The following is a 14,397-nucleotide window of genomic DNA, read 5'->3' as shown; positions in this document are numbered from 1 at the left end:
GAAAATCAATATGCTTATGAAATGAATCATGAATTAATAATGATCTTGGATCTGACCCCAGGGCAGAAAAATCTACGTATTTCTCTATTTTTGGATAAATACATGAGTGAATAAATACATTATATATATATATATATATATATATATATATATATATATATTATACAAGGGTGATGTGCTGCCAATGGATTGAATAAGGGCATGTGAGGCAGCTGAGAGAAACCTGAGAAAGGTCTGTGGGGCCTGGTTGTGAAGAGGGGGCTATTGTTTCAGTGCATTAGACACAACAGCTAAAAGGATATAGGCCTTTCTTTGTCTATTCCTGCACTACCTCGCTAATGTGGCAAACAGCAAGCATGAAAAAAATACATATTACACAAAATGCTATGATCCATTTTATGGGACTCATGCAGCTGAAAGGCTGCACTATAATCTGTAGAAGGAAAATGGTGGAATCCTTTGGAATGAGAAGTTCTTTGATAAGATTGCACTTTTTTTGTCCAGTAACAACAGTACAAGGCCAAAGGTGACATTTCAATCATGGAGTAACCTCATGCAGGCATAGTCTGGTAACACCGATAAGTGTGTTTGTGTGTGTGACACTCATGTATGAATGTGAGAGGATGTGGCCTTTCTTCCTCTGTTTCCTGCCACTACTTATCTGACGCAGTGGGTGGTGATGCCGTTTCCTGTGGGGTGGGGTGGCGCTGAGAATGGATGATGGCGAACAAGTATGAATATGTACATGTATATATATGTATATGTCTATGTGTATGAATATGTATGTATATGTGTATATGTTGACATTTACATGTATGTATATGTACATGTATGGGCATTCATGTGCATATGAGTGGATAGGCCATTCTTCATCTGTTTCCTGGTGTTACCTCGCTGACGCGGGTAACGGCAATCAAGTATAATAATAACAATGTATATACATATGTATATAATTTCATATGTAAATGCATATGTATATATACATGTGTGTATGAGTGAAAGGGTCTTTCTTTGTCTGTTTCCTGGTGCTACCTCACTTAGGCGGGATATGGTAATCAAGTATAATAATGATAAAAAAATATACATGTGTATGCGCGTATATGTACGTATATGTGTATGTGAGTGGACAGATCTCTCTTTGTCTGTTTCTTGGCACTGCCTCACTAACACAGACAACAATGATCAATTATAATAAATCCTTCCCTCCAGTGTTATTTTTCCAAAAGAAGGAACAGAGAAGGAGGCCACTTGGATAGTTTTCCTCTAAAGCTCAGTCCTCTGTTCTGAAACACTACCTCATCAACACAGGAATTGGCGAATATGTTTGACATCATGAGAGGCAGGTGTTTTGGGAGCAACCGAGTGAGTGTTAGTTGTTTTGATGCATGAGACCGGGTTATAGTGATGGGTGATTGAATGCAAAGGTGAGTAATGTGGCAGTTGAGAGAATAATTGGTGTACATGGGGTGTTCAGTGTTGTAAATGGTAATGGTGAAGAGCTTGTAGATTTATGTGCTGAAAATGGACTGGTGATTGGGAATACCTGGTTTAAAAAGAGAGATATACGTAAGTATACGTATGTAAGAGGGAGGAATGGCCAGAGAGCATTATTGGATTATGTGTTAATTGATAGGCGCACGAAAGAGTGACTTTTGGATGTTAATGTGTTGAGAGGTGCAACTGGAGGGATGTCGGATCATTATCTTGAGGCGAAGGTGATGATTTGTTGAGGTTTCCAGAAAATAAGAGAAAATGTTGGGGTGAAGAGAATGGCGAGAGTAAGTGAGCTTGGGAATGAGACTTGTGTGAGGAAGTACCAGGAGAGACTCAGTACAGAATGGAAGAAGGTGAGAACAAAGGACGTAAGGAGAGTGGGGGAGGAATGGGATGTATTTAGGGAAGCAGTGATGGCTTGTGCAAAAGATGCTTGTGGCATGAGAAGTGTGGGAGGTGGCCAGATTAGAAAGGGTAGTGAGTAGTGGGATGAAGAAGTACGATTATTAGTGAAAGAGAAGAGAGAGGCATTTGGACGATTTTTGCAGGGAAACAATGCAAATGAGTGGGAGATGCATAAAAGAAAGAGGGTATTGATTGAAAGGGTGAAGGCATGTACATACCATCAAACTTGGGAAGAGCAGTTTGGTTTCAGAAGTGGTAGAGGATGTGTGGATCAAGTGTTTGCTTTGAAAAATGTATGTGAGAAATACTTAGAAAAGCAAATGGATTTGTATTTAGCATTTATGGATCAGGAGAAGGGTGAAGGCATGTACATAGCATCAAATTTGGGAAGAGCAGTGTGGTTTCAGAGGTGGTAGAGGATGTGTGGATAAAGTTGATAGAGATGCTCTGTGGAAGGTATTAAGAATATATGGTGTGGGAGGTAAGTTGTTAGAAGCAGTGAAAAGTTTTTATCAAGGATGTAAGGCATTTGTACATGTAGGAAGACAGGAAAGTGACTGGTTCTCAGTGAATGTTAGTTTGCAGCAGGGGTGCATGATGTCTCCATGGTTGTTTAATTTGTTTATGGATAGGGTTGTTAGAGAGGTAAATGCAAGGGTTTTGGAAAGAGGGGCAAGTATGCACTCTGTTGTGGATGAGAGAGAGCTTGGGAAGTGAGTCAGTTATTGTTCGCTGATGATACAGCGCTGGTGGCTGATTCGGGGAGCAAGGTTATTAGGTACAGTAGGGTTGATGGACAAGTCAATTGGGAGGTAAATTTGAATGGAGAAAAACTGGAGGAAGTGAAGTGTTTTAGATATCTGGGAGTGGATTTAGCAGCAGATGGAACCATGGAAGCAGAAGTGAATCATAGGGTGGTGATGGGGGCGAAAGTTCTGGGAGCGTTGCAAAATGTGTGGAAGTCAAGAACGTTATCTTGGAAAGCAAAAATGGGTATGTTTAAAGGAATAGTGGTTCCAACAATGTTATATGGTTGTGAGGCGTGGGCTATAGATAGAGTTGTGCGGAGAAGGGTGGATGTGCTGGAAAAGAGATGTCTGAGGACAATATGTGGTGTGAGGTGGTTTGATCAAGTAAGTAATGAAAGGGTAAGAGAGATGTGTGGTAATAAAAAGAGTGTGGTTGAGAGAGAAGAAGAGGGTGTTTTGAAATGGTTTGGGCACATGGAGAGAATGAGTGAGGAAAGATTGACCAAGAGGATATATGTGTCAAGAGGTGGAGGGAAGGAGGAGAAATGGGAGACCAAATTGGAGGTGGAAAGATGGAGTGAAAAAGATTTTGAGTGATCGGGGCCTGAACATGCAGGAGGGTGAAGGCGTGCAAGGAATATAGTGAATTGGAACAATGTGGTGTATATATATATATATATATATATATATATATATATATATATATATATATATATATATATATATATATATATATATGTTGAAATGTGTAGGTATGTATATGTGCGTGTGTGGACGTGTATGCATATACCTGTGTATGTGGATGGGTTAGGCCAGTTCTTTCGTCTGTTTCCTTGTGCTACCTCGCTAACGCGGGAGACAGCAACAAAGTATAATAGAATAGAATATATATACATATATATATATATATATATATATATATATATATATATATATATATATATATATATATATATTTATATTATTATTTTGCTTTGTCGGTCTCCCGCGTTTGCGAGGTAGCGCAAGGAAACAGACGAAAGAAATGGCCCAACCCACCCCCATACACATGTATATACATACACATCCACACACACAAATATACATACCTATACATCTCAATGTACACACATATATACACACACAGACACATACATATATACCCATGCACACAATTCACATTGTCTGCCTTTATTCATTCCCATCGCCACCTCGCCACAAATGGAATACCATCCCCCTCCCCCCTCATGTGTGCGAGGTAGCGCTAGGAAAAGACAACAAAGGCCCCATTCGTTCACACTCAGTCTCTAGCTGTCATGCAATAATGCCCGAAACCACAGCTCCCTTTCCACATCCAGGCCCCACACAAACTTTCCATGGTTTACCCCAGACGCTTTACATGCCCTGATTCAATCCACTGACAGCACGTCAACCCCAGTATACCACATCGATCCAATTCACTCTATTCCTTGCCCTCCTTTCACCCTCCTGCATGTTCAGGCCCCGATCACTCAAAATCTTTTTCACTCCATCTTTCCACCTCCAATTTGGTCTCCCTCTTCTCCTTGTTCCCTCCACCTCCGACAAATATATCCTCTTGGTCAATCTTTCCTCACTCATTCTCTCCATGTGCCCAAACCATTTCAAAACACCCTCTTCTGCTCTCTCAACCATGCTCTTTTTATTTCCACACATCTCTCTTACCCTTATATTACTTACTCGATCAAACCACCTCACACCACACATTGTCCTCAAACATCTCATTTCCAGCACATCCACCCTCCTGCGCACAACTCTATCCATAGCCCACGCCTCGCAACCATACAACATTGTTGGAACCACTATTCCTTCAAACATACCCATTTTTGCTTTCCGAGATGATGTTCTCGACTTCCACACATTCTTCAAGGCTCCCAGGATTTTCGCCCCCTCCCCCACCCTATGATTCACTTCCGCTTCCATGGTTCCATCCGCTGCCAGATCCACTCCCAGATATCTAAAACACTTTACTTCCTCCAGTTTTTCTCCATTCAAACTTACCTCCCAATTGACTTGACCCTCAACCCTACTGTACCTAATAACCTTGCTCTTATTCACATTTACTCTTAACTCTCTTCTTTCACACACTTTACCAAACTCAGTCACCAGCTTCTGCAGTTTCTCACATGAATCAGCCACCAGCGCTGTATCATCAGTGAACAACAACTGACTCACTTCCCAAACTCTCTCATTCACAACAGACTTCATACTTGCCCCTCTTTCCAAAACTCTTGCATTCACCTCCCTAACAACCACATCCATAAACAAATTAAACAACCATGGAGACATCACACACCCCTGCCGCAAACCTACACGCACATATATATATATATATATATATATATATATATATATATATATATATATATATATTTTTTTTTTTTTCTTTTTGTGCTTTGTCGCTGTCTCCCGCGTTTGCGAGATAGCGCAAGGAAACAGACGAAAGAAATGGCCCAACCCACCCCCATACACATGTATATACATACGTCCACACACGCAAATACACATACCTACACAGCTTTCCATGGTTTACCCCAGACGCTTCACATGCCTAGATTCAATCCACTGACAGCACGTCAACCCCGGTATACCACATCGCTCCAATTCACTCTATTCCTTGCCCTCCTTTCACCCTCCTGCATGTTCAGGCCCCGATTACACAAAATCTTTTTCACTCCATCTTTCCACCTCCAATTTGGTCTCCCTCTTCTCCTCGTTCCCTCCACCTCCGACACATATATCCTCTTGGTCAATCTTTCCTCACTCATTCTCTCCATGTGCCCAAACCATTTCAAAATACCCTCTTCTGCTCTCACAAACACGCTCTTTTTATTTCCACACATCTCTCTTACCCTTACGTTACTTACTCGATCAAACCACCTCACACCACACACACACACATATATATATATATATATATATATATATATATATATATATATATATATATATATATATATATATATATTTATTATTGACTGGTTGGTAAGGTTATTTAATGTATGTATGACTCATGGTGATGTGCCTGAGGATTGGCGGAATGCATGCATAGTGCCATTGTACAAAGGCAAAGGGGATAAGAGTGAGTGCTCAAATTACAGAGGTATAAGTTTGTTGAGTATTCCTGGTAAATTATATGGGAGGGTATTGATTGAGAGGGTGAAGGCATGTACAGAGCATCAGACTGGGGAAGAGCAGTGTGGTTTCAGAAGTGGTAGAGGATGTGTGGATCAGGTGTTTGCTTTGAAGAATGTATGTGAGAAATACTTAGAAAAGCAAATGGATTTGTATGTAGCATTTATGGATCTGGAGAAGGCATATGATAGAGTTGATAGAGATGCTCTGTGGAAGGTATTAAGAATATATGGTGTGGGAGGCAAGTTGTTAGAAGCAGTGAAAAGTTTTTATCGAGGATGTAAGGCATGTGTACGTGTAGGAAGAGAGGAAAGTGATTGGTTCTCAGTGAATGTAGGTTTGCGGCAGGGGTGTGTGATGTCTCCATGGTTGTTTAATTTGTTTATGGATGAGGTTGTTAGGGAGGTAAATGCAAAAGTTTTGGAAAGAGGGGCAAGTATGAAGTCTGTTGGGGATGAGAGAGATTGGGAAGTGAGTCAGTCGTTGTTTGCTGATGATACAGCGCTGGTGGCTGATTCATGTGAGAAACTGCAGAAGCTGGTGACTGAGTTTGGTAAAGTGTGTGAAAGAAGAGAGTTAAGAGTAAATGTGAATAAGAGCAAGGTAATTAGGTACCGTAGGGTTGAGGGTCAAGTCAATTGGGAGGTAAGTTTGAATGGAGAAAAACTGGAGGAAGTAAAGTGTTTTAGATATCTGGGAGTGGATCCGCAGCGGATGGAACCATGGAAGCGGAAGTAGATCATAGGGTGGGGGAGGGGGCGAAAATCCTGGGAGCCTTGAAGAATGTGTGGAAGTCGAGAACATTATCTCGAAAAGCAAAAATGGGTATGTTTGAAGGAATAGTGGTTCCAACAATGTTGTATGGTTGCGAGGCGTGGGCTATGGATAGAGTTGTGCGCAGGAGGATGGATGTGCTGGAAATGAGATGTTTGAGGACAATGTGTGGTGTGAGGTGGTTTGATCGAGTAAGTAACGTAAGGGTAAGAGAGATGTGTGGAAATAAAAAGAGCATGGTTGAGAGAGCAGAAGAGGGTGTTTTGAAATGGTTTGGGCACATGGAGAGAATGAGTGAGGAAAGATTGACCAAGAGGATATATGTGTCGGAGGTGGAGGGAACGAGAAGTGGGAGACCAAATTGGAGGTGGAAAGATGGAGTGAAAAAGATTTTGTGTGATCGGGGCCTGAACATGCAGGAGGGTGAAAGGAGGGCAAGGAATAGAGTGAACTGGATCGATGTGGTATACCAGGGTTGACGTGCTGTCAGTGGATTGAATCAGGGCATGTGAAGTGTCTGGGGTGAACCATGGAAAGCTGTGTAGGTATGTATATTTGCGTGTGTGGACGTATGTATATACATGTGTATGGGGGTGGGTTGGGCCATTTCTTTCGTCTGTTTCCTTGTGCTACTTCGCAAACACAGGAGACAGCGACAAAGCAAAAAAAAAAAAAAAAAAAAAATTTTTTTTTTTTTTTTAACTATTCGCCATTTCCCGCGTTAGCGAGGTAGCGTTTAGAACAGAGGACTGAGCCTTTTTTGGAATATCCTCACCTGGCCCCCTCTGTTCCTTCTTTTGGAAAATTAGAAAAAAAAAAAAAAAACGAGAGGGGAGGATTTCCAGCCCCCCGCTTCCTCCCCTTTTAGTCGCCTTCTACGACATGCAGGGAATACGTGGGAAGTATTCTTAATCCCCTATCCGCAGGGATAATATATATATATATATATATATATATATATATATATATATATATATATATGCACTGTTTCCCCTTTTAGAAAGTTAAAATAGAGGAGGGAAGGGTTTCTAGCCCCCTGCTCCCATCCTCTTTAGTCGTCTAATATGACACGTGGGGACTGCATGGGAGGTATACATGACAGCTAGAGACTGTGTGAATGATTGTGGCCTTTGTTGTCTTTTCCTAGTGCTACCTCATGTTGGTGCGGGGGGAGGGGGGTGCTATTTCATGTGTGGCGGGGTGGTGGTGGGAATGGATGAAGGAAGCAAGTATGAATGTGCACATGTGTATATGTCTGTGTATGTATATGTACTTATACATTGAAATGTATAGGTATGCATATGTGCATGTGTGGGAGTTTATGTATATACATGAGTATGTGGGTGGGTTGGGCCATTCTTTCATCTGTTTCCTTGCGCTTCAAATGTAGAGTATATGAGTAGTCACAGAATTTTCGATTATGGTAAAACTTGTTTCATACCAAAAAGTATCTTTGGCACTCATATCTTAGTTAAAAATCACATATATCAATGCAAACTCTTGCAAATACCTTTAAATCAACAGGCAGTCAATAACACAAGTAGTTTCTATCACAATTTTGTCCTCCCTATACTGCTGTAATTTTTTACCTCAAAATTTTCTTTGTTAGCTGGTAGCAAACTAAAAATATATATATATATATATATATATATATATATATATATATACACACAAATTTAAACCTTTAGTGTGACTTCATATGATCATATATCCTAGGACTGATAAATAAGAACAATCCCTTATCTGAAACTAGCAGCTATATAAGTAAAATTAGCATGACTGAGAAGCCAAGTGAATGAGAGAAATTACAGACCTGTCATTAACATTCAAGATAAAATCTACCCATGTCAAAAAAGAGTTATTGTCGTTCAAAAAACTTAGTTTCTCTAGACTTTTCTGTAAGATATGAATAAAAATACTGAAGCAGACTGAGATTACCCACTACATGAGAAAAGCTCTTCTCTCCTCTACACCATTTCCCTGTAGGAATGCAATGTCGTTGTGCAAGAGGTGCTTAAAGTTTTCTATTCTAAATTAAAGCTTAAAAATTTCAAGGTAACAATCTCCCGTTGAGCTTCACTGATACACAGCATTCAGAGCACTAATTCCTTGAATTCAAATTCGTACAAGTTTAACAGGAACAGTAGAATAGCAACCAACATCAAAATGCTAAAAAGTGTCTTGCATGACTTATAATATATTGCTCATGAACACCAATATGATATGATAATTGTAGTGCTAAATTAACAGACAGTAAACAGTAATTTTTTACACACTACATAATGCTTGACAGGCTTTAACTTCCTGAATAATGCACCAAAAAGGGAATGAGATTTTAAGGTTAACTGCATCCTTATATCTATACAGTTATGCAATTAAGCAAATAAGAAACCTTTAGTGCAGGTGTTTCCGAATGATGATAAGGTGACAATTCAAATGTTAAGTGAGAAAAGAAAGGGATCATGACATAGTGACAGACAGTAACAACATATATTCAGAGATATTACTGTAACAAATGTGTGATATACAAAAAGAAAAGGAATATGTACTAAAAACTATTCCATTCTCCACTATCAGTTTGAGCACTTAGACCCGCTGTAGAAAGGTTTTCCCTACTCTCATGGAGATGTCCCCCCCGTACCTCTAACTCAATAGCTACACGGTGTCTTATATCAAAGGAATGAGCTCCATCATATTTGGTAACAGGCATTTCTCTTGCAATAGGAGTTGGGGGTGTCAAAGGAGGACTAGGGCTTCTGGACATAGATGGAGGTCGCATGAATGGTCTTGGAGGTGGAGGAGGAGGAGGAGGAGAAGGAGATGACAACTCTCTCCTTACACGTGTAGGAGTCTTGGGTTTTATAGCCGCTACTTTCTCCTTTACTCCTGATGTCCCAGGTTCCTCCTCCAATTCCTCAACAGTCTGTATATCCTCTAACATCTCAAGGTTATCTTCAGGCTCTTGAAGTGTATGATTTTCTTCTGATGCTGATTCAGATTCTGATACTTCATGGATACCTTCAAACTTTACTGGAATATTATCATATATTCCTTCGCTACTCTGATTCACTCTCTGATTAATTTCCATGTAATACGTCTCTATGTGACTAAGTTCTGTGTGAGGATTCTCCAAGAAAGCAGAACTTGGAGGGGATGGAAACTCATCACTTTCATCACCTGGCACAAATTCTGGTAAATCTCTAAGAAAGAACTGTGTGGCATATTGCTGAGGAGTTTCTTGTTCAGCATTTAGACTGGTTCTTCTATCACTCTGATTGTCATCACTTGTAGAATTTGAATAATCTGAGGGTAACTCTCCTTGCTGTTCTTCTGAAGGAATAGAAGGAAGTTTTTCCTCTGTGGGAGTTGAGATTTTGCTATCTGTATGTTCAGGTTCAGGCTCAGGTAAACCAATATGGTCCTGTTCATGTTCCTGTTCAGAGGTTGTACTTCTCTCACTAATACGAGATAACGTACGAGAAGGAAAAGCATAACCCATATCAATCTGCCGAGTGAATGGTTGATAATATTCCGGTTCCTGATAATCATCATGATATTCGTCAGGCTCAGATACAAGGTCAGGAGACTGAGGAGACTGATCACTCATTTGTGCACGATCATCTTCATCATCATCCTCAAAATAATCTTCATCTAGGTCTTCTTCTGTCCCTCCAACTGCACCAATAGCATCTTCCTCATCAAGGACAGGTGTAGCATCTCCAACAGCCCCTTCTCTACATTCTAAAACTTCATCCCCTTCTAGCTCACCCTCTGTTTCAACTGACTGTACACTATCTTCCTTTGAAATAAGTTTTTCCTTTACAAACACCTCTTCATCTTCCTCCTCTTCCTCTACTTCTGTTGTTACAATTACCTTATGATCTGTTTTACCTTCCACGATCTCTACAACCCTCGCCCCTGAAACTGTAGCAAAAGGTTCTGGTACCTCCTCTGGGGGTATTAGCGCTTCAGTGAGTTCATCCATACTGATCAGAGATTCATTAATCAACAATCCATCAAAGAAGCTACTCTTTCTCTCTACATCAGAGACTGTTGGGCTCTTCTCAGAAGCTGATGCAAGAGTAGAGGAAGAAGTGTCCCCCTCAAATGATTCACATTCTCTCTCTGGTTCAAATTCAAAAACAGGAGCATCAAAAAATGGTGACCTTTGCCCAGGCTCAATTGATACTGATGTTCTTCTTCCTATTTCAGAGAGAGATAGTCTCCTGTCAGATGACACAGATCCTCTCCTTTCTGAAGATACAGAACTACGACGGTCTGAACATACTGAACTTCGTCTTTCTGATGATGATGATGATTTTCTCTCTTCTCTGTCTCTATCATAGGGAGATCGCCTGCCTAAATCATGAACAGAAGACCTTCGCTCTGTGTCTAGATAGGGTGATCTTCTTTCAGAATCATGTAGAGATGATCTGCGTTCTTTGTCTGGAAGAGGAGAAATGCAGACCAGATCTTGATATGATGGCCGCCGTTCTGAGGTAGGATGTGGAGATTTCCGACCAATATCATGAGCTGACTGTCTCCGTTCTGTCACAGAAGAGCGTCTATCAAGAATCGATTCATCAATCTCTTCTATACTCATTTGGCTGTCTTTAGAACCTAATTTGTTGAGACGTTCATCTGGAAGCCTGAACCTCTCAATCACTGTACGCTCAGAAGCATCACTTTCGTCAATCCGTCTTTCTCGTGATGTATCTGTGAGATCCATTTCTATACTAGATGGCGACTCCTCTTTTACTTCTGGAGGTGGTGGTAATGTCTCAAAATCAAACATACATGGTTCTCCTTTCTCTTCTATAACAACAATAATCTGATCCTCTTGCTCTGATTCAGATTCCAAATCCTGTAACTCTTCTTGCTCATCTTCCTCTTCATCACTGCTCCCTCGAACTCTTGTGATTAGATCCATATCTGGTGGATGAGGAAGAAACTGAACTTGCTCTTGTGAGGGGGTCAGGTCATCATCATCTTCCTCTTCTTCTCGTACCTCTTCCGGTGGAGGAGGTATAGGATGTGGTATTTCTAATGGTGAACATATATCGCTATCAGTATTGCCACCAGAGTCACTCCCTCTACCTGCCCCATACATGTGAAACTTTGGCTTTTTGTGGAGTGTGGAGAAATCCATACATCGGGGTCTAGTTTGAGAGGAATAGGAAGTAATACTTGGAGGACTTGTAGATGTACTTCGCCTGTGCTGTAGGAAGCTGCCATGCTGAAGATCCAGTGGACGAGGAGTGGTAGATGATCTAGTGTGAGACGACAGTGATGAACCACCATCGCTTTCACAAGAACTCATCTTGTGAAGACTTTCCTGTGATGAACCATAGTCAACATATTGGCCCATTTCTTTGGCAGCTCTCATACTGGCAGAGAGACGAGTTGTCATGGTCATTGTGCTTATACTTGTAGAATCTCCAACATCACGTAAACTTTCCCGAGACTCCCGACCCACTCTTGAGTGACTGCTTGAGCGTGATCTAAGGCTAACACTCTCTGGAAGGCTTTCTTGACGTTCTAAACCACTATGACGTGAATGAGAAATCTGGCCAAACACTGAGGCACTGTCTGTAATTGTAATGGTTCCAAGATGTCGGGCTGTTAACATGTATCCTTTTTCACTAGTAATTTCACATACACTATTTTCATGAAACTCAGGACTACCTGGACTTGCAAGATCCTCATCATCAGTTTGTGAAGGCCGTGAATCAAGAGGAAGCTCCAAAGTAATTCTGGAACTTGCTCGACTTCCAGCTAAGCTACGTGACAAATTACTTGACTGACTAATGCTGTGAGTTCTTGGTAGGCTGCCAGTATAACCATTTGTTTGTTTCTTATTACTACTGCTGCCGTGGCTGCGAGGCAGGCTACCAGTATAGCTACTTGCACGACCCCTATTGTTATCGGTATCCCCTCTGAGCTCAGTCCATTCTAGGCACTCAGTACTTCCCATTTCACTGTTGATCATTAACTTTGAACCAGACCTACTAGGAACTCTGGAGCTTGATTGAGACCCTGTCCATTTACCTCCCTCCCGTTCAATTAATTCATATGATTCATGTGAAAGATTATCCCCACTATCATCAGCAGGTTCTTGATAATGGCGGTTATCAACAAAAGAATATTCTTTAATAGATCCCTCCATGAGAGCAGGATTTGAGTTGAGTTGTTGTCGTGAGGACATAGTAGAGTTAGTGTCTAAGGAAGGTGCCCTCTGGTAGTGGCGGTGCTGACCTGGATGATGGGGGTACTCAGGGTCGTGACCTCGCTGAGGACTGGAAGTAACTGATGTCTCAGGAGACAGGGTGTCCTGCCTGGAAGGGGTTACACTAGGGGTCTCCAGGTCACGGGTGTCGAAGTCATGAAGGTCAGCCGTCTCAGTCTGAGTAGGTGACCCAGGAGACTGTGGGTCGCCAGTTGAGGCCAAAGTCATGGAGCCACAAGATAAAGACACAGGTGTACCAACTGTAAAATACACCCAAATCAGTTAAGAAACCCTCATAAAGGAAGAAAAGATATTCAAGAAAAGTAGTATACACAATTATTACATATTAAAAGAAAACTGTTACATGCAATCTATATTTCAATGATGAAATTTTCACTGAAAAAAATGGTTATGATAAATATGCAGCCTTCTTGAACCATATGAGTATTTGACCTCCTATGTCTTACAACCCCTTAACTGCCATAAAAGATTTGGCAACATAATCTCACATATATTACAGAAACTGAATGCACATTTTGCTGTGCTACTACAGTACAATATGAACACTTGCTACACAGTTATCTACAATATTTTCTATGATATTGTTTCTGCAGCCATCCTTTATTCCAAGATGAACAAAAGAACACCTACATTAGAAGGGGTGTGCCATGGAACTATTTGTATTGCCTGCAGTGCAGCAAATCTACTGGGAGCGAAATGAGAACTGGCTGAAATATTGTTTGAGAAGTATAAGAAATATATGCATTGATTTCCAAGGTCAAAGGTGGAAGTTTCTAAGAGTTACAGCCAGGTAAAGTTCCAAATTAAATTTTTCATAAGTGATAAAATCAAACCATGGGTCTTATGCCATCCAATTCTTTAAATACCTATGAAGTAGGTATAGTTATAGAATGAAACTTCTACAGATGGTATATCTCAAGCAAAATCCAACATGTAGTTATGGGGCTTATGCCAATCAGTTCTCTAAATGCTAGGAAAAAACTGCTTGAAATTTCATGAATTTACAACTGCCGGTCTGGCTGGGTGGGTCTCCTGAAACTACAAAAAGCAATTCATCATACAATTAAAAAAAACAGTAATTTGTAACTAATTAAAAAGCTCCAATTTGTTAAGATATATATCATACTCATAATCAACATATGCTAATGGGGTGAGACAAAGAAAAAAGTATCTCTAACAAATCTGACTGACTAACAGTGATACACACACACACACACACACACAGCAGGTTTGGATGGTATTGCAGTGGAATTTATCAAAAAAGGGGGTGACTGTATTGTTGACTGGTTGGTAAGGTTATTTAATGTATGTATGACTCATGGTGAGGTGCCTGAGGATTGGCGGAATGCGTGCATAGTGCCATTGTACAAAGGCAAAGGGGATAAGAGTGAGTGCTCAAATTACAGAGGTATAAGTTTGTTGAGTATTCCTGGCAAATTATATGGGAGGGTATTGATTGAGAGGGTGAAGGCATGTACAGAGCATCAGATTGGGGAAGAGCAGTGTGGTTTCAGAAGTGGTAGAGGATGTGTAGATCAGGTGTTTGCTTTGAAGAATGTATGTGAGAAATACTTA

General features: G+C 40.7%; 1 protein-coding gene across 8 annotated transcripts in view; it reads right to left on the bottom strand.

Annotated features, from left to right (window-relative positions):
• Cdep (Chondrocyte-derived ezrin-like domain containing protein) overlaps nucleotides 1-14,397 on the bottom strand; it is a 729,829-nt gene that overhangs the window by 172,838 nt on the left and 542,594 nt on the right. For all 8 annotated transcript variants that reach the window (XM_071661711.1, XM_071661716.1, XM_071661717.1 and 5 more), the window contains one exon: nucleotides 12,831-13,061. In XM_071661711.1, coding sequence (XP_071517812.1) covers nucleotides 12,831-13,061 — 231 coding nt within the window. The remainder of the gene's footprint in view (nucleotides 1-12,830; nucleotides 13,062-14,397) is intronic.

This window comes from Panulirus ornatus, chromosome 5, assembly GCF_036320965.1.
Source record: "Panulirus ornatus isolate Po-2019 chromosome 5, ASM3632096v1, whole genome shotgun sequence".
In the NCBI taxonomy this organism is placed as follows: domain Eukaryota; kingdom Metazoa; phylum Arthropoda; class Malacostraca; order Decapoda; family Palinuridae; genus Panulirus; species Panulirus ornatus.
This window is presented reverse-complemented; position numbering and strand designations above follow the sequence as displayed.